The 21,847-nt window shown below is 34.7% G+C and overlaps 1 protein-coding gene across 4 annotated transcripts in view; it reads left to right on the top strand.

Moving 5' to 3' along the window:
• The window catches only part of LOC123557056 (tyrosine-protein kinase Tec-like), a 71,926-nt gene extending 62,493 nt beyond the window's left edge, over window positions 1-9,433 (top strand). For all 4 annotated transcript variants that reach the window (XM_053543371.1, XM_053543372.1, XM_053543370.1 and 1 more), the window contains one exon: window positions 7,541-9,433. In XM_053543371.1, coding sequence (XP_053399346.1) covers window positions 7,541-7,548 — 8 coding nt within the window. In that variant the 3' untranslated portion in view covers window positions 7,549-9,433. The remainder of the gene's footprint in view (window positions 1-7,540) is intronic.
• The last annotated feature ends 12,414 nt before the right edge of the window (window positions 9,434-21,847 follow it).

Raw genomic sequence — 21,847 nt, 5'->3', positions numbered from 1 at the left:
CCACTTATGGCTAAAAAAAGTTTGAGCCACTTTTACACCGTCAGTTGCGGGGGTGTCCCCTCAGGCTTCGAAAATTTTTGTAGTTTCCATTATTAAATGGTGATATTCTACCTTTAGTTTGGTATCATGTTCAGGGGAGAAAAGTTATAATGAGCTCCTGGACCAGTTCAAATGGAGATCCATTGAACATATTCTTGTATTGTTTTTGGGGTTTTTTTTCCGAAAAAAAAAACAACTTTAAAAAGACCATGATTTTAAATGGAGTGCCTCTAAAATGGACTCAAGTTAGCCCTATGTGTGTGTATGAGTTGATTTAGTTGCAAACAGATAAAATTTGTCATGAAACTTCTGAACTTTGTTTTTAGCTCACCTGAGCACGAAGTGCTCAAAGGTGAGCTTTAGTGATCACCCTGTGTCCGGCGTCCGTCGTCCGTCCGTCCGTCCGTCCGTCCGTCGTCAACAATTTGACTGTTAACACTCTAGAGGTCACATTTTTGACCCAATCTTAATGAAACTTGGTCAGAATGTTACCCTCAATAAAATCTTGGACGAGTTCGATATTGGGTCATCTGGGATCAAAAACTAGGTCATCAGGTCAAATCAAAGGAAAAGCTTGTTAACACTCTAGAGGTCACATTTTTGGCCCAATCTTAATGAAACTTGGTCAGAATGTTACCCTCAATAAAATCTTGGACGAGTTCGATATTGGGTCATCTGGGGTCAAAAAACTAGGTCATCAGGTCAAATCAAAGGAAAAGCTTGTTAACACTCTAGAGGTCACAATTTTGGCCCAATCTTAATGAAACTTGGTCAGGATGTTACCCTCAATAAAATCTTGGACGAGTTCGATATTGGGTCATCTGGGGTCAAAAACTATGTCACCAGGTCAAATCAAAGAAAAAGCTTGTTAACACTCTAGAGGTCACATTTTTGGCCCAATCTTAATGAAACTTGGTCAGAATGTTACCCTTAATAAAATCTTGGACGAGTTCGATATTTGGTTATCTGGGTTCATAAACTAGGTCACCATGTCAAATCAAAGGAAAAGCTTGTTAACACTGTAGAAGCCGCATTTATGACTGTATCTTCATGAAACTTGGTCAGGTTGTTAATATTGATGATCTTAAGGTCCAGTTTGAATCTGGGTCATGTAGGATAAAAAACTAGGTCACCGAGCCAAATCAAATGAAAAGCTAGTTTACACTGTAGAGGCCACATTTATGACCATACCTTAATGAAACTTGGTCAAAATGTTAATCTTGATGATCTATAGCTCAAGTTCAAATCAGGGTTAGGTGGGGTCAAAAACTAGGTCACTAGGTCATATCAAAGGAAAAGCTTGTTAACACTCTAGAGGCCACATTTATGACTATATCTGCATGAAACTTAGTCAGAATGTTAAACTTGATGATCTTTAGGGCAATTTTGAATCTGGGTCATGTCGGGTCAAAAACTAGGTCACCAGGTCAAATCAAAGGAAAAGCTAATTAACACTGTAGAGGCCACATTTATGACCATATCTTAATGAAACTTGGTCCAAATGTTAATCTTGATGATCTTTAGGTCAAGTTTAAATCTGGGTCAGATGGAGTCAAAAACTAGGTCACTAGGTCATATCAAGGAAAAGCTTGTTAACACTCTAGAGGCCACATTTATGACTATATCTTCATGAAACTTAGTCAGAATGTTAAACTTGATGGTCTTTAGGTCAAGTTCGAATCTGGGTCATGTCGGGTCAAAAACTAGGTCACGGGGTCAAATAGAAGGAATAGCTAGTTAACACTTTAGAGGCCACATTTATGACCATATCTTAATGAAACTTGGTCAGAATGTTAATCTTGATGATCTATAGGTCAAGTTTAAATCTGGGTCAGGTGTGTTAAAAACTAGGTCACTAGGTCAAATCAAAGGAAAAGCTTGTTAAGACTCTAGAGGCCAGATTTATGACTGTATCTTCATGAAACTTAATCAGAATGTTAATCTTGATGATCTTTAGGTCAAGTTTAAATCTGGGTCATGTGGGGGCAAAAACTTGGTCACCGGGTCAAATCAAAGGAAAAGCTAGTTAACACTTTAGAGGCTACATTTATGACCATATCTTAATGAAACTTGGTCAGAATGTTGATCTTGATGATCTTTAGGTCAATAGGTCAGGTGAGCGATACAGGGCCTTCATGGCCCTCTTGTTTTATTGACACAATCATAAATGTATGTGTATATGTGTATCTACAGTATTAGTTTTGGTATGTTTTAGTTTGAAACAAATATGATTTAACTCCGTACATGTCACAAAGTGATAATGTACATGCATGTTTAACCACTATTTTTCATTTGTAATATTTGAGTTATTTTTCAATAGACACCTGACAGTCGGCCATCATTTATGAATTTACAACAGAGATTGTGCGGCCTTTCAGGGACTGGCAATTACCTCATAACTTGACATGTCAAGTAAACTAATGTTTTTTACAACCTGGCACAAATGTATCTTACTGGTCTATTGCACCAAAACACCCTTCACGTCTTCTGACCTTTTGCCCCAGATATTCTTTTGAACGTGATATTTTAACCTTTAGCCTGCTGGCAGCAAGTGATTCTGCCTTTGCGACCAGTGCAGACCAAGATCAGCCTGCACATCTGTGCAGTCTGATCATGGTCTGCTCTTTTCGCAATATTTTTTTGGTAAGCACCCCTTTTAACAGTTAATGGTACTGTCCAAATTAAAATATGGACCAGTCCATTTTAGAAATTTAGCAGGGTAAGGTTTAAGTTGCTTAGTCAGTGTGTTTTCAAATTCAGCTCACATAAATGTTACATCAGTAAAAACCATGTTTCATCCCCTGTTAAACAAGAGACTGACTTCCCAGTTAATAAGAAAAACTTACAGAATAAGAGAGATTTCCTCAAGGCTTTATGGTCAACAAAAACTCTTGGAACTGACTTTTTTTCACAAGGATATTTGCCAAAAATGAGGCTTTCAGTTAGAGGTTGTTCGCTATTTTCATACAAATTTGATCTGGTTTGAGTATTGATGATAGATGACCATATTCTGAAGCATTTCTAAAAAAAGGTTGTTGTTTATATGAACAAGTCTTAATGTTTGAAGTAAGCTTAGAGGTGAGGAGATACATGTAATCTGTACCCTGCTAAATTTCTAAAATGGACTGGTCTATCATTCCATATGGGCAGTACCATTTATTATTCAAAGGGGTGTTCACTAAAAATTTACTGACTGAATAGCGAACAGTGCAGACCATGATTAGTCTGCACAGATGTGCAGGCTGAATGGCTAATCTTGGTCTGGACTGGTTGCAAAGGCAGTATCACTTGTCGGCAGCAGGCTAAAGGTTAACTTGTATCAGTATCAGTTATTATAGTTTTGTGAAAATAAGAAAACTTGGAAAACAAATGCCTCCCATATCTTTTTAAAATTCTCAGTAAATTTCCAGCACTTCCATAATATTATTTTATTATGTATGCTTCCTATATTATTAGAATTAATTCAGAAGTTTAGATATTCAATAACTCGCTGTTTGCATAGTGATTTGAGTATTGATCAAAATAGTGAAATCTTTTTCCTTTTTAGCTCACCTGAGCAATGCTCAGGTGAGTTTTTCTGATCGCTCAATGTCCGGCGTCCGTCGTCTGTCGTCTGTCGTCTGTCGTCCGTCGTCTGTCAACATTTAGCTTGTGTATGCGATAGAGGCTGTATTTTTCAATTAATCTTCATGAATATTGGTCAGAATGATAACCTTGATGAAATCTAGGCCGAGTTCGAAAATGGGTCATCTCGGGTCAAAAACTAGGTCACTAGGTCAAATCAAAGCAAAACCTTGTGTATGCGATAGAGGCTGTATTTTTCATTTAATCTTCATGAATATTGGTCAGAATGATAACCTTGATGAAATCTAAGCTGAGTTCGAAAATGGTCATCTCGGGTCAAAAACTAGGTCACTAGGTCAATCAAAGAAAAACCTTGTGTATGCGATAGAGTGGTATTTTTTCAATTAATCTCATGAATATTGGTCAGAATGATAACCTTGATGAAATCTAGGCCGAGTTTCGAAAATGGTCATCTCGGGTCAAAAACTAGGTCACTAGGTCAAATCAAAGAAAAACCTTGTGTATGCGATAGAGGCTGTATTTTTCAATTTTTCTTCATGAATATTGGTCAGAATGATAACCTTGATGAAATCTAGGCCGAGTTCGAAAATGGGTCATCTCGGGTCAAAAACTAGGTCACTAGGTCAAATCAAAGAAAAACCTTGTGTATGCGATAGAGGCTGTATTTTTCATTTAATCTTCATGAATATTGGTCAGAATGATAACCTTGATGAAATCTAAGCTGAGTTCGAAAATGGGTCATCTCGGGTCAAAAACTAGGTCACTAGGTCAAATCAAAGAAAAACCTTGTGTATGCGATAGAGGTGGTATTTTTCAATTAATCTTCATGAATATTGGTCAGAATGATAACCTTGATGAAATCTAGGCCGAGTTCGAAAATGGGTCATCTCGGTCAAAAACTAGGTCACTAGGTCAAATCAAAGAAAAACCTTGTGTATGCGATAGAGGCTGTATTTTTCAATTTTCTTCATGAATATTGGTCAGAATGATAACCTTGATGAAATCTAGGCCGAGTTCGAAAATGGGTCATCTCGGGTCAAAAACTAGGTCACTAGGTCAAATCAAAGAAAAACCTTGTGTATGCGATAGAGGTGGTATTTTTCAATTGATCTTCATGAATTTTGGTCAGAATGATTATTTTGATAAAATCTAGGCCGAGTTCGAAAATGGGTCATCTGGGTTCAAAAACTAGGTCACTAGGTCATATCACGTAAAAACCTTGTGTATGCGATAGAGGCTGTATTTTTCAATTGATCTTCATGAATTTTGGTCAGAATGATTGCCTTGATGAAATTTAGACCAAGTTCGAAAATGGGTCATCTCGGGTCAAAAACTAGGTCACTAGGTCAAATCAAAGAAAAACCTTGTGTATGCGATAGAGGTGGTATTTTTCAATTGATCTTCATGAAATTTGGTCAGAGTGATTGCCTTGATGAAAACTAGGTCGGTTTTGAATATGGGTTATCTGAGGTCAAAAACTAGGTCACTAGGTCAAATTAAAGAAAAATCTTGTGTATGAGATAGAGACTGTTTTTTTCAGTTGATATTTATGAAATTTGGTCAGGTTGATTGCCTAAATGAAATCTAGGTCGAATTTGAATATGGGTCATCTGAGGTCAAAAACTAGGTCACTTGGTCAAATCAAAGAAAAGCTTCTGTATGTGATAGAGGCTGTATTTTTCAGTTGATCTTCATGAATTTTGGTCAGAATGATTGCCTTGATAAAATCTAGGTCGAGTTTGAACATGGGTCATCTAGGGTCAAAAACTAGGTCATATATAAGAAAATGCTTGTTTTATCGCAAGAGACCAATTTTTTGGTCCAATCTTAATGAAAATTGGTCAGAATATTTGTTTCCATGAAATCACTAGGTCAAACATGTTTTACACTGTTATGGAGTGTTTCTTAGGTGAGCGACCTAGGGCCATCTTGGCCCTCTTGTTTTTGTTGTTGTTGATTTTTGAAACATTTTTAGCTTACATGTCACAAAGTGACAAGGTGAGCTTTTGTGATCACGCAGCGTCCGTCATCCGTAAACTTTTGCTTGTGACCACTCTAGAGGTCACATTTTTCATGGGATCTTTATGAAAGTTGGTCTGAATGTTCATCTTGATGATATCTAGGTCAAGTTTGAAACTGGGTCACGTGCGGTCCAAAACTAGGTCAGTAGGTCTAAAAATAGAAAAAACCTTGTGACCTCTCTAGAGGCCATACTTTTCAATGGATCTTCATGAAAGTTAGTCAGAAATGACTCAGAATGTACACCTTGATGATATCTAGATCAAATTTGAAACTGGGTTACGTGCCATCAAAAACTAGGTCAGTAGGTCAGATAATAAAAAAAACCTTGGGACCTCTCTAGAGGCCATATTTTTCATGGGATCTGTATGAAAGTTGGTCTGAATGTTCATCTTGATGATATCTAGGACAAGTTTGAAACTGGGTCAACTGCGATCAAAAACTAGGTCAGTAGGTCTAAAAATAGAAAAACCTTTTGACCTCTCTAGAGGCCATACTTTTGAATGGATCTTCATGAAAATTGGTCAGAATGTTCACCTTGATAATATCTAGGTCAAGTTCGAAACTGGATCACATGCCATTAAAAACTAGGTCATTAGGTCAAATAATAAGAAAACCTTGTGACCTCTCTAGAGGCCATATTTTTCATGATATCTGTATGAAAATTGATCTGATTATTCATCTTGATGATATCTAGGTCAAGTTCAAAACTGGGTCAGCTGCGGTCAAAAACTAGGTCAGTAGGTCTAAAAATAGAAAAACCTTTTGACCTCTCTAGAGGCCATATTTTTCAATGGATCTGTATGAAAATTGGTCTGAATGTTCGTCTTGATGATATCTAGGTTAATTTTGAAACTGGGTCACGTGCGGTCAAAAACTAGGTCAGTAGGTATAAAAATAGAAAAACCTTGTGACCTCTCTAGAGGCCATATTTTTCATGAGATCTTCATGAAAATTGGTGAGAATGTTCACCTTGATGATATCTAGGTCAAGTTCAAAACTGGGTCACATGCCTTCAAAAACTAGGTCATTAGGTCAAATAATAGAAAAACCTTGTGACCTCTCTAGAGGCCATATTTTTCAATGGATCTTCATGAAAATTGGTCAGAATTTTTATCTTGATGATATCTAGATCAAGTTCAAAACTGAGTCACATGAGCTCAAAAACTAGGTCACTATGTCAAATAATAGAAAAAACGACGTCATACTCAGTTCAAAACTGGGTCATGTGGGGACAGGTGAGCGATTCAGGACCATCATGGTCCTCTTGTTTAAATATAGTTATGTGTATGAATATTTATATGTTGCTTGACCATTTTTTGTACTTTCAAATTGCATGTTGAGTTTTATTTAGATACAAAATAGACATGCATGGTTGTTGTTAAAGAAAAGAAAAGTGTTCTTCATACACAAATGACCCACACTGAAATTTTTTATTCCTAAAGAAAACAAAAATTAAAAAATGATGTCTTAAAATGTTCATTTGTGACAATATATATGACAAGACTCAAAAATCATTTGTCTTTAATTGGTATTTGTTTAATTTTTCAAATGAGTAAAATCCTAGAAGAGGACATTTGGAGCTCTTTAACATTTGAGCTGTGACATGAGAAAACCAACATAGTGCATTTGCGACCAGCATTGATCCAGACCAGCCTGCGCATTTGCGCAGTCTAGTCAGGATCCATGCTGTTCGCTAACGGTTTCTCTAATTGCAATAGGCTTTGAAATCAAACAACATGGATCCTGATCAGACTGCGCGGATACGCAGGCTGGTCTGGATCCATGCTTGTCGCAAAGCCACTATGTTGGTTTTCTCATGGCACGGCTCATTTCCTGTTCACTGGGTTTTGTGTTACGGTAGTCATACTTCAATAAAAATGTCTTTCCTTTCCAGGATCCTGATAGACGACCAGGTTTCCGAGATCTGGGACGGACATTGAATGGACTAATGGAAGTTGGTAATTACCCACAAGTGTGACAAGTGTGACAGCATTAAACTGCAAGAAACCTCTACGATCAGCCAATCAGGGGAGATGTGAAAGACACATGACCTCAGTTGTCCAATAATGGAAGCTTATCAGGCGGTACATTGTTACAATCAGAACAATACAACTTCTTCTTGACTGGAAAATTTGTTACATGACATGTTTGTAGCAGTATTTGAACTGTGATTTATGATTTATAAATGTGCTAAAAATAACTTACCATGTGCGAAAAATAACTTACCATGGACAGTAGACTATTATTGGATTTGAATTGTTATGCAGTTTTGCATGTAACTGAAATGGCCATAAATTAGTGAACATTTTTATACGATTACTTAGAGGTCATTTGTTTTCTGTGGATTTTTTAAAATTTTATTCTTTATGTTGCATAGATTGTTTATGAAAAGAGTGTGTTTAAAGAACAATTTGTTTATTAACTTGATACAGTTTTTGAGGTTTATTTACTTTGAATCTTAACCTTCACACTTCTAAACTGGACTGATAACTCCATGTTCACTAGTAACATAAATGCATACAGAATAATGTAGAATTACCCATGTTTAATGTAACATGCTCAACTAACGACTTTTAAAATCCATGGTGTACTTTGATTGCTGCAGGGTTGTTGAGCTGCTTGACACTTAGAGCAATCAAAGTGTCAAAATGTATATATATTTAAACAGTGCTGAAGTTTAGATATTACCCAGCTCAATTTTTTAGGATGAAGTTTTGCATTATAACTAACATGGGACCATGTCCAATTTTAAGATAATGTTTGTGCTATAAAGACCAGCAGCTTCTAAGAGAAGTTTGATTTTTTTGTAGTTCTGTATTATGGAAACAGAAAGAAAATCTGCTCTGAAAATTTTGCCTCAAATAGGTGCATGCCATATTGTGTTTATACATTCTCTTCTGCAAAATCAATATCCACATATAAGTATTCTCAATTTCTGTTGTGATAAATGTGTGTTCTTGATAATTTCAATGTTTTTTGAATGATTCATTACCTTTTCTATTAAAGCAAGTTTTTTTTTGTATATGTTTGGAATATTGTTATAAATTTACTTGTAGCACATATTGTAGAGATAGATTTTTATATGTGTAATTTGGTGCACTGCTGGTTCTCATATTTCATTTAACCCTTAGCCTGCTAGCGGCGATTGGTTTTGCCTTTGCGACCAGTGCAGACCAAGATCAGCCTGCACATCTGTGCAGTCTGATCATGGTCTGCACTGTTCGCTATTCAGTCAGTAAATTTTCAGTGAACACCCCTTCGAATGATAAATGGTATTGCCCAAATTGAATGATGGACCAGTCCATTTTAGATATTTAGCAGGCTAAGGGTTAATACCAAGTATTGTCAATATGTGATTCATCATACATGTTCACAAATAGATCAGCCTGAATTGTAAAATATGGATTTTATATCAGTATCTTGCCCTGGGATGTTGGGCTCGATAGGACTTTGCCATGTTTGGATCATGTGGGGCATGCATGTACTGAGTGTGACTTGGCCTGGTAAAATCTGTTAAAGCCGAATACATATCAGATCAAGCTACTGTTATAGTGATACTTTTATTATAATATACCTCCACCTGTTTTTTTTTTTTAATTTAGCCAAATATAACTGTAAACTCTTTTGAAACATAGAATTATTTATTTACCAGGTCATTTAATTTATAAAAGAAGGCCACATACTGGCAAACTACACATCAGATTTCCAGCCTTGCACAATATGGATTTTGATCATCAGTTTCTGTTTAATTATGAAATACAGGCTGAGTCTCTATTTTTTTTTTTTTTACAAAATTACAGGTTTCTAACAAAGGAGGTATCCCATTTAAACATGTGTAGTCTTTGTTAAGTACCGTATAAATGGAAAAGTTCGCAACTTGGAAATGTACGCGAATCTTGCAAATAAAAAATTTGTGTAAATATCAGTCTCTGAAAATTTTCACGTTCACAAAGACACGTCAATATGGTCAATTAAAGGTAGACAAACTTAGCTTTCGCACTTCAGTTCTTGGCGATTTTCAAATATTTCTGCTCGCAAGAGTATTCACTCGGCAAATTGCATACTTTTTGACCGCGAATTTATCTACTTATACTGTATACCTTTAAATTAGCATGCACTGTTGTAAGTCTAGCTTTAAGAAAAATTTAGTTAGGTGGGAAAAAGACTTTTTTGCAGGGTATTCAAAGTATTTTTTTATGATTTCTGAGATTTTTGTGTTGTTGTTTTTTTTCAGTCTTTTTAAACTCCTAGATATTTCATTATTAATGTTTTGCTTCTAAAGAGAATTTGAAAATTTAGTACCGATGAGATAAAATGCAGTAGTCTGGCATTTAATTGTTATACATGTATGTTACAAATATCTAAAACCAGTCCCACACCTTATAGATGAAACTGTTGTAGATGTTAATAGATTAAGATGCTGTATTTGTGGATAATGTACAAGTGTTACTTTTTTTTTATTTTTAAATACGATATCTGCATAATATTTACACATTGGCAAAATTATATTTTGAATTCTGTTTGAAGCATGCTATGTCAGATTCTAGCAAAAACAAGAATATTTTCAATCTTTCTGACTGGTGTTATCTGTAGATCAGTTAAATATTATCTTCCATGTTTTATTGTGATGGGTGTGTGTACTTTGTTTTGTTAAAAAAAAAATCTGTGTAAAAACTTTCTTACGTTCACATCTACCCGGTACTTTTTGATGATTTTTTATACAAGATATAATAGAAAGAGTTTACTAGTAACCAGTTCATAGAAATAGAGGCCTGTTTGAAATTGAGAAAAATATGTGGCGAACAAAAGGATATGAGTGCCGTCTGGTTTTAAGGTTCACAATATCGGTATTGCTTTGCCAAATTTTTCCCCACATGTGATTAAAAAGAGCGGTGACTGGTCACTTTTAATTTTATTATCATGACACAGCAAGTTTTTCTTCATTCTACTTTAATTTCTCATTCTACAACTTTTATAGATAATGCAAAGTACAGTTGAACTTCTTTTGCTCAAATTCAACGGGACAAGCGAAATTTTTCGTGTTATTGGTTGTTCGAGTTATAAAAAAACATACATTTTATAGATATTTTCCCCGGGGACCTGAAAAGGTTTGGTGAATGGGATGTATAAAATTCCCCAATTTTGGGGGAATAATTTGACTGTACCTTGGAATAAAATAAAGGGATAATTGTTGTTTTTGGGTGAATATAATTTATAATTTCACCGAGTGGGCCCCAAAAGTGATATTTTCACAGTGCACAGCAACAACTTTTGGGGGAAAAGGTGAAATTACTTAATTAATCGATACAACAATTTTTCTTTTTATTTTATGTTTTAAAACTCTATTTTTTGTTGTGTTTTTTCAAAAAAATTTGTCAAAATTTGGGGGAAATTTTTACAGGAAGCATCGAAAAGAACTCATTTTTAACGGCTCATCGTAAAATTTGTTTCCCGGTTTTCTACCTCGGTAAACTTTTTGACATTAATCCGGGTAAAATTTTGATAATTTTCACTGGGGGGCCATGAGTTTACAGATATAATTCACCTTTTTTCGATAAACCACCGAAAAACATAAAAAAAACTTAATTTCAAACCTTCTTTTATATACTTACCCTTGCCCTTTAATTGATTTTATGAGGTTTTTCACATCATTTTTTTATCTTTTTTTCAGAGATCTCTACAACATTTATCAAGGAGTGAAATTTGGGTAGTAAAAAATTTCCTTAGTTTAACAAAAGATCAAAAACAAAAACTGTCGATCTTTCAATTTTGGGCCCATAAAATTTCATGATTCTGGCAAAAAAAATTGTTTTGTTGGGACATGAATTTGTGATTTTTGTGGATTTTGAATGTTTTTTTAAAGAAAAGAAGAAATTTATGTGTTTTTTTTTTATGGAATTTAATTTCATGGATACAAGCAATATAATATGCTTAAAAATAGTTTCCCATGAACAATATGGATTTCTCAGTACTTCATATTATATGACCTTACATATGGAAAGGTTTTCTCAGTTTAAAATGGATGTTTAAATTAGTTCTTAAAATTACTTGTATCATGGTTTACCTGCAGTGTCATTAAACTTTTAAATTCTATCTGAATATTCTTAAACTTGGGAAAAGGGCTCTCTAACTAAGTTGAGAACTTGTTTTAGGTCCCCCTGCAAAGAAACGAGGGAAATGTTAATTTCCTGAAACCGTTCTTTTTTTTCTTTAAGCCCTTTGTCGGTGAAAACCCATTGCAAAAAGGGAATGTTAACTTATCAAAAAAATTTGTTGCCGGGAATCTTGTTGAATCGGGGGCCCGATCAAAACAGAACCTGGGGCCACTCGAATAATGAGGTTATTTCGTAAACCCCCACTCTTCTATTACTTTTTTCTTTTACCTGACCTGTTTTTTTGGGTACCAAATTTTTAAAAAAAACATAAAGAACTTAAAATTGATTGTTTTGGGTGTTAAAAATCTTAAAAAAAAATAAACCCCACTATTTTTTGATTTTTTTTAAGTTTTTTTAAGTGGGCTGTTTTTTTTTTGATTTCCCGGGGCGTAGTACTTTTATACATATATTTATATTCATAACAATGAATATGTAATTTTTGAGTTTGATAACAGAAATAATCCATTTCTTTCATATATATGTGATGTTTTTGTGTTAACTCTTTTACCTGAAAGTTCTGTATTAGAACTAAAACTTGTTACTGCCAGTGTTGTAGTGATACAAAAATGCCTCTTTAAAATTTTCAGTTTTAAAGTGAATTGCATTGTGCTGCACATTAAGAGTATTTGATTATAAATTTTAAAACAGAAAACTAAAGGGGCGGTGAAGTCATTTTAAAATTTTTAAAATAATTTAAAAATATAATAAGTTCACACAAAAATATGTTGCAGTTCTTTCTTCACGACTTCTCATAATATTTTTTTGTCATACTTTTGTTTAGTTTTGAGAGGCTTCCCTACTGAGTGGGAAAGGGGCACAGATTTCGATTCATTTGTCCCCTTTCCACTGTGGGGTTGAAACCAACAGGGTGTAAATTCTTTTTTATGTGAGAAGCCATCCAGCGGGAAAGGGCAGTGTTTTACCTGGGGGGCACACCCTTCCAGAAATAATTATGGAGGGCACTTGGGTCTTCCCCAAAAAAGGGAAAAACGCCGATGACCTGAAAAATGTCAGTGTGTCATTAAACTGAACAAAAATAAAAAAAACTTCAGTTTTATGTAGTGTTCATGTCATTATTACTTTTCATTTGAAAGATGATGTGTTTTAGATTTTTATACCTTTGTAGTATTTACTTCTTTACAGATGTACATTGAAATAAATGGTTTTGTAAATAACTTGTGAAATTATATTTAGAAAAAATTAATTTTAGAATAGAAAAATCTAAGACAGCTTTTTTGTGTTTGTTTAGGATACGGATTGATGTAATGTTTAGCAGAACGTTTCCTTAAATGAAGTAAAATATAACAAAAATAGGTAAAGACATTGAGGCAACAATAATGGGGTTTTTCCATGTATTGGGAAATTTTGTTTGCCAAAATTCTAGAAATTTCCATACCAAATTCACAGACTTTCACAGGTACATCTAAACCTTTTTTTTGGAATGGTCTTGCCAAACTTTCCTATAGCGTTGATCTGTAATGAAAATCAGTAACAATATCTCTGAAATTTATTTTGGGATTACCCCTTTTTTATCGAAACCATTTTTATTTCCAAAAATCCAAACTAACAGATGAGAAATGAAAATTCCTGAATTTGTCAAATGCCATTTGAGCCCCTTTCTTTAACTTTTTAATTAAAATTTAAATTTCCAAAACCTTACTTTAATTCAACAAAAAAAACTAATCAACATAAACTATTTTTCAACACACCTCCAGGGGAAAAAAACTTATGTTTTAAAAAACATAATTTTTATTTTACTGAAAATATTTTTTTGTTTTTCCCATAAAAATGAGTCATGGCATGCCATATTTATGTCGAAGAACAACATAATTTTTAAGCTTGCAAAATTATTTAAAAACTACAAAAACAATATTTACCTTATAAAATCATTGGTAAACATAATCTTTTATTTAGTTCTTGAAATTAAGGTTATCAGACAGTCTTTGTTTAACATTACATTTGATGCCAGCAACCCATTAGAGACATCATAATTAGCACTTAAGGATGTTTTCATCACAGAGAATGGAATGTTAATGCCTGTAAAGATGTATAAAATCCCAAACATTACACAAAAAATTAGAATTTCCAGAATAACGAAAATATATAAAAAAACATATGTTCCAGTATGATATTCACAAAACTGTAAACATTAATGTAGACTGATAACTTCTAAAATGGATCCGATAGGACCCTCTCCCCACCCCTAAACCCATTTTCTTTAATTCTGGGAAAGTAGGGAAGGCAGCTGAGAATCAGTCTGTTTGCCTTAAGTCGGGAGGGAACATTTTTTAAACCGTGTACCAACAGAATTTTTTAAAAATTTATAAACATCTTAACAGATATTGGTCTAGAATTTTAAAAATAATTTTCATTAGAAGTTTAAAATTTTTTTTTTTTCGCTGTCTGAGAAAAAAACTGCTGGTTGGGTTTTAATGTCAGGTGCCAAATGAAATCAGTACTATGTCCTGTAGATTTATTTTATTTCTAAATTTTTTAAAAGCAGTCAGGATAGCACAAAGGATTTTACAGGTCCTTCATATTTTTGCACTGATACTAATGGCCAGAATTTTCTCAAATACCTCAGTTTGGAAAAGGCTAGTTCAGGCTGAAGTAACTTTATTATTGGCTTATGGTAGCTGAATCATATATGTATACAAAATTAATTTCAATTTTTAGCTCACCTGTCACAAAGTGACAAGGTGAGCTTTTGTGATCGCGCGGTGTCCGTCGTCCGTCCGTGCGTGCGTCCATAAACTTTTGCTTGTGACCACTCTAGAGGTCACATTTTTCATGGGATCTTTATGAAAGTTGGTCAGAATGTTCATCTTGATGATATCTAGGTCAAGTTCGAAACTGGGTCACGTGCCTTCAAAAACTAGGTCAGTAGGTCTAAAAATAGAAAAACCTTGTGACCTCTCTAGAGGCCATATATTTCAAAAGATCTTTATGAAAATTGGTCAGAATGTTCACCTTGATGATATCTAGGTCGGGTTCGAAACTGGGTCACGTGCCATCAAAAACTAGGTCAGTAGGTCTAAAAATAGAAAAACCTTGTGACCTCTCTAGAGGCCATATATTTCACAAGAACTTCATGAAAATTGGTCAGAACATTCATCTTGATGATATCTAGGTCAAGTTCGAAACTGGGTCACGTGCCCTCAAAAACTAGGTCAGTAGGTCAAATAATAGAAAAACCTTGTGACCTCTCTAAAGGCCACATTTTTCATGGGATCTGTATGAAAGTTGGTCTGAATGTTCATCTTGATGATATCTAGGTCAAGTTCGAAACTGGGTCACGTGCGGTCAAAAACTAGGTCAGTAGGTCTAAAAATAGAAAAACCTTGTGACCTTTCTAGAGGCCATATATTTCATGAGATCTTCATGAAAATTGGTCAGAATGTTCACCTTGATGATATCTAAGTCAAGTTCGAAAGTGGGTCACGTGCCTTCAAAAACTAGGTCAGTAGGTCAAATAATAGAAAAACCTTGTGACCTCTCTAGAGGCCATATTTTTCATGGGATCTGTATGAAAGTTGGTCTGAATGTTCATCTTGATGATATCTAGGTCAGTTTCGAAAGTGGGTCACGTGCCATCAAAAACTAGGTCAGTAGGTCAAATAATGGAAAAACCTTGTGACCTCTCTAAAGGCCATATTTTTCATGGGATCTGTATGGAAGTTGGTCTGAATGTTCATCTTGATGATATCTAGGTCAGGTTCGAAACAGGGTCATGTGCGGTCAAAAACTAGGTCAGTAGGTCTAAAAATAGAAAAACCTTGTGACCTCTCTAGAGGCCATACTTGTGAATGGATCTCCATAAAAATTGGTCAGAATGTTCACCTTGATGATATCTAGGTCAAGTTTGAAACTGGGTCACGTGCCTTAAAAAACTAGGTCAGTAGGTCAAATAATAAAAAACCTTGTGACCTCTCTAGAGGCCATACTTTTCATGGGATCTGTATGAAAATTTGGTTTTAATGTTCATTTTGATGATATCTGGGCCCAAGTTTAAAACGGGGTCAACTGCGGTCAAAAACAGGTCATAGGTCTAAAATTATTAAAATCTTTTGACCCCTCTCGAAGGCCATTTTTTTTTAAATTTGGATTTTCCCCTTGAAAATTGGCCCTTTTTTTATCTTGATATATCAAAAGGTCAAGTTAAAAACGGGTTCACATAAAGCTTAAAAAACTGGGGTAAACTTTTGTCAAAAAATAAAAAAACAAACCGCCCAAAACTAAAAACGGGGTCATGGGGGAAGGGTTAGCGTTTCCCAAGCCCCTCATGGTCCTCTTGTTTTATATTAATGGTTGGGCCCAGAAATTTAAAGAACTTGCTTTTTCATTTTAGCTACTATCAAGTCACCCATTAATTCCAGTATAAATTTAAAACAGATTTTTCCCAAATTTATCCAGAAAAAAAAATGAATTTTACCCTGCAAAATTTTCCTAAAAAGGGGACGGTCCATCTTCAATTTAGGCAGTATCATTTTCTTTTCAAAAGGTGTTCACTAAAAATTTACTGATTAAATTACAAACCCATGCAACCATGATCAGCCTGCAGGGATTTTGCGGCTGATCGGGTCGGCACGGGTTTCCCAAAGGGGCAAAAGCACTTCCCGCCGCATCAAAGGGGGTTAAAAAGGAAGGGAAAACGGGGAAAATGCTTCAGTGTCAATTGATGGTTTTTCCTAAAAAATTTAAATGGTGCAATTTTGTTTTGGCCAGGCTAATATTTCATTTTTGTTCAATTCGTTTTTCTTCCCCCCATTTCGAAAAGAGTAAATTTTGAATTTTCATGCCCAGAAATTTATAACACTGAAAAGTCCAAGTATTTTTGGAGTGTGTGTGATAGGGGAGCAAATATACAATAATACATCAAAGAGAGGGGAGAGTAAATATGAATCACCTCTACCACTGTGCCAAAGAGGCATCTGCTTTACAGTAACGTTGTAAATTTTCCCAAAAATCTGGTCATTTTTTTGAAATGAAATCACAAAATACCCCCCAAGGTTTTTAAATTGCTAAAATTTTACTTTTACTTTCGATTTTTTTAGAATTCGGGAAAAGAAAAATTCTGAATACATCATCTACGTTACGGACAGTTTTATAAATGTTAAAAAATTTTTTCGTCTTCCTTGCTTAAATTTTGGGGAACCATAACAACAAAACCAAATTTTTGGTTTTTTTAAAATTTTTTTCATGGCCCCTGATTTTGAAAAAATTATTAATCCCAAAATTTTTTTCCTATTTTTTTTTATTGTTCTGTGTTCCAATTTGATTTTTGTTCACAGTGATAACATAAAAAAAAACTTTTTTAATTATTTTAAAATTCTTTTATTTTATTTAGTAAGAAAAGGGTTTTCACAGCAGTTAAACAAAAATGGATCCCACAAATAACTTTTAAGTTCCCAAAAATTGTCCCTTTTTTTGTAGCAGTACTTTTTAAAATTTAGAAAAATAAAAACCCCATTAAATTATTTAGGTTTTTCAAAACCCTACTGTACCAACAGGGGGACGGTACTGGTTCGGGTTAGCTAAAGGGGAAAAAACCCAAAAGGGAACCTTTTACCTAATTTCTGATAGTTCGAACCCGGGCCCCTAAGGGGTGTATATTTTAAATAACTCGAATATAGTTGGATGGAATAAAATAAGCACACCCGGTTGTTAGTCGTGTATATTATCATATGGGCACCAAGACTGGACAAACACCTTTTATCGCTTTTTTTTGGGTCACCTCAAGGGCAAAATTTTATGAAATTTTTGCCTTAAAATTTTTCACAGCGGAAAACCCAACCCAAATGAAAAAGACATAAAAAGGGGCAAAATTAAAATGTTCAAGGGGTGCCCATCCCTTTTGCCGTTTCCCTGAACGTAAAAAAAAACGTGTTAGTTTTCTAATGGCCCTTTCACGCTTCTATAGAAAAAAACATTAGATATTCCACAAAAGGTCATTTTAAATTATTTTTAAATGTCTGTCTGCAATCTCAAATGGGATTTTTTGTAGAAGGCCTATTTCGTTATGGTAAAAACCGCGGTGGTTCGATGGTAAAACCACATGGTACGATGATGATAACGGGGTTGGCACAATGGGGGAAAACCGATGATACTTGAAAAAAACGCGAGGGGAGGGGGGGTTTAAAACCACGAGGGAAACGATGATGATAACGGGGGGAAAGGCACAAGGGTGAAAACGCGATGGTACGTTGGTAAAAAACCGTTTGGTACGTTTATGAAAAACACGATGACACGTTTTGGGGCGATGGTGATTTCAAACCGATCGATGTAGATAAAGAAAACGCGAAATTCATCGACTTTCCCACGTACCTTCGCACCATCGCGTTTTTCACCCTCGGGGCCATCGCTTTTTCGTCTCGTAGATCGTGCATCGCGGTTGAGTATTAAAAAAAAAAGTCACATTGCCAGGGAAACCACCGTACTTATCTTTTTTTCCTTCATTTGGGAAAAATGGTGGGAAATGCACCCTTTTTAAATATCCATTCATTTTTCCTTTTTCTGAGAAATTTCACCCGTGCACAAAAAGAAGAAAAACTTTGGGAAACGCCTGATCACTGTGAGTTTTGGGGTTACCCCTTTTTCCCCTTTGGGTTTAACTTTAAATAACCAAACACTACCCCATGGGGGGAACGAAATTTTAATTTTCATTTAGGTGGGCGGGTTTCATGAAAAATGCAAATTACAGTTTCGCGAAAATCCCTTTACACTAGATCTACCCGAAAACATTCGCCCCTAGTTTATTATGTCCAGGAACCAGAAAATTTTAAATAAAGGGGGTTCCCTGAAGCCCCTCAAAACCCAGGCCACTTTAAACAATTTTTTTAAAAGGAAAATATTTCTTTCATAAAAATTTTTTAAAAAAAAAATCTAGATCTTTAAATGGGGGCCGAAAAAACTGAGTTAGATCTAAAATTTTTTTAAATTTGGGACTTGTATAATTTGAATTTTTTAACTGTCCAAACCTTTTTTAATTTTAGTAACCCCAAATTAGGGACTAACTAGTTTTTTCCGAGCCCAAAAGTTCCTAAAATCTACCGCCAAATTTCGGCCCCAATTTTAAGAACCCGTTTTTTCTGGGAAAGGACTTATTTCACTATAGTCAGTCCTTTTTTTTAGCAATATTACTCCTAGTCATGACGCCCCTGCCCCTTCCCTTTTTAAAGACTTTTTGACGGGGTAAGAGACTGCGCGATCTTTGGAGGGGCGGAAAAATTTTTTGGGTTTTTTTTCCCAAAAAAACTTCTAATCTACATGTCAAAAAAATTTTTTTTTTTTTTAAATAAATATCATCTGCATAAAAATACTAAACTCCCATCCTCCCTTCCCTTTTTAACTCGAAGGGAAAATTGCATTTAGAGAGTAGGGGGCTTCCGCGGGGTTTAAAAGGGTCCCCCTTTTTTGAAAAAGTTACTTCCCCCTTTAACCACGGGTCTTTTTAAAAAGGCCCTTTAAAATTAAAAAATTTTCATTGAAGTGAGGCCCCCTTCTATCTCCCGGGGAAAAGGTGGACTTTTAGATACCAAAACGCCCATTTTTGAACAAAGCCCAATGGGGCCCCCCCAAAATTGGGGGGTCTTTTCCTTTTTTTCCCCAGGGGGAAATTTGGGGGGCTGGGAAAATTTGGACACGTGCCCAACTTTTTTGTCTGTGACGTAAAACCTGGGCCCAGTCCGGACTCCAGTTACCTCCCCTGACGGCCCCCCTTTTTCACAAAATATCAAGATTAAAATTTTAAAAAAATAAAATTTTTAATTACGTCCCCCCCCCCCCCCCCCCGGGGAGTTGGACTACAAAAACCCCCAAAAATTTTAAAAGGGACTGATCAATTTAGGATATGTACATTGGTTTAAATTAAAAAAAAACCATGTAATTTAATTTTGGCTTGACCTTGTTCCCAATTTTTTATCATGAAATTTGCAGTAAGCCTGAAAACGAAGGTAACATAGATCCACGGGTTTCCTTCCACATTTTGTCTTTTTTTTTTCTATATCAAAGTCTTGTTTTTTGTCAGCGGGGCAGCTGAAAATAGATTTTTCATGAAATTTTCGAACTAAATGCAAGTTTTACGCCCATATTTCCAACAAAAAAGCATCCCTTTTCTTTTTTATTAGTCAAAACCCTGGGTGATGCAAGGGTTACACTTTTGGCATTTTAACAGTCAGGCTTAAACATGGCCTCTAAAAAACCCGAAAGGGGAAAATTCGTCCACAGTTTCTTTTTAAAATTTTTCTTAAAATGTTCCTAACAGACTCAATCAAACCCTCCCTGCAACTTTTTCTTTTTTGGGCGTGTTGAGCAAACCTGTGGGGGTTTTCCATTTTTTTCTTTTAAAATTAGTATGCTACATTTTTTTTAAATTAATTTATCAAAAAATTTTTTCTCATCTGCCATATCGGGTCAGATTTTTTTCTCTACCCTTTTAATGTCATAATGAAAATAAATGAATCTTTTTTTAACCAACAAAAAAAAAAAAAACTAACGGCCCGTCTTTTTTTTGAACCTACAAGGGCAAAAGATCGGGAAATAAATTTACCGCTAATCAAATTTTGTAAACTTTGGTATGAAAGAAAATTTTTAAAACTTTTCATATATGCGTTCATACTATTGTTTTAAAAATAAAATCCTTTTAAAACTAAAAAAAATATTTACTTTTTTGCCCAAATTTTACAAGAATTAAAAAAAAATGCTGAATTTTTCCCATGCTTCATTTCAAACTATTTAAATTAGTTTTAAACATCCCCTTTCGTTGGGGAAAAGTATTTTTTTAAATTTTTGGGGTTTTGTTGACGTGAATGCGCACTTTAAAATTAAATTTCCCTTTTATTGCAAAATAAAGAAAAGCCCAGGGGGTTAAATAAATCCATTGAATTTCCCCAAAACAAACCCTTTTTTCATAAACCCCTCAAAGCTGCACGGCTATTTTGAATCTATGAACAATCAAAGGACTTTAGTTTAAAGGGTGGGGAAAGGGAAAAAAATCATAAGGGAAAAGAAATAAAGAGAAGAAAAGCCGGGCACGGCCCCGAAGGGACAGTTTCACGGAAACAGGTACGTTATAGGGTTTATTTCTTTAAAACTTGGTTAAAAAAAATTTTGTTAAAAAGGCTTTGTCAAATTTTAAAGGGCTGTTTAAAACTTTGAAATGCTTCTACTGACAAAATTCAACCCCCGGGGCCTTTTAGACAGGGGAAAAAATGTTCAAATTTTTAAAACCGTCTTTTGTATTCCTTTTTAAATATACAAAATCTTCTACAAAATAAATGTGAACCTTAAGTACAGGGGTTTTTAAGAAAAAAAAACAAATTTAACCCACAAGATGACTGCTATAGGAAAATATTTTCTACTTTTTCCAAAAACAATTTTGTATGGTATAAATTTTTAAAATGGAAATTTACCCCAAGGTTTTCCCGCGATGCGTAGACAAAACAATTACTGAAACGCAAAAGATTTTAAAAACTGTGTATGATTTCAAACGGTCCAAAATTAGGGACATATCGGTTCAATTCAGCATCAAAAATTTTTTTGGGGTACAGTCCCAAAATTTTAATAAAAAACTGGTCCCTTTTAATCCCAACCTCGGGGGAATAGTTAAAAATGACCGTTAAAACATTCCCATTATATTACTGCCGTCCGCTGACTTAAAATAAAAAGTCCCTTAATCGGGCCTTTTTACTAAATTTAAGGGCCCCTTTTTTTTGGGGTTTTTAGAAAATTTGACCTCGTCGTTTTTTTTTTGTTTTTTTTAGGTCCAACTTTTCTCAAAAAAATTTAAAAACTACAGCTTTGAAACTTTGGCCCCACTTTTTTAATCAAAAATTAGGTGGGGTATATAGGCCCAAAAATCATAACCTAACCTCATTTTGTCAAAATTTTGGCCCGTTTTTTTACTTTAAAATTTTGAACTAAAACCTTTAATTTTTTTTACAACTGACCAGCACTTGCAAAACGAGCGATTTGGGACCCCCGGGGGTGCCTTGAAACATTTCAAAATCAAAATTTTCAAAATTAGCTTTACCCCTTTTCTAAATTCA

This window comes from Mercenaria mercenaria, chromosome 5, assembly GCF_021730395.1.
Source record: "Mercenaria mercenaria strain notata chromosome 5, MADL_Memer_1, whole genome shotgun sequence".
NCBI lineage: Eukaryota > Metazoa > Mollusca > Bivalvia > Venerida > Veneridae > Mercenaria > Mercenaria mercenaria.
The sequence above is the reverse complement of the archived record's forward strand: the minus strand, read 5'-3'. Positions and strand labels throughout refer to the sequence as shown.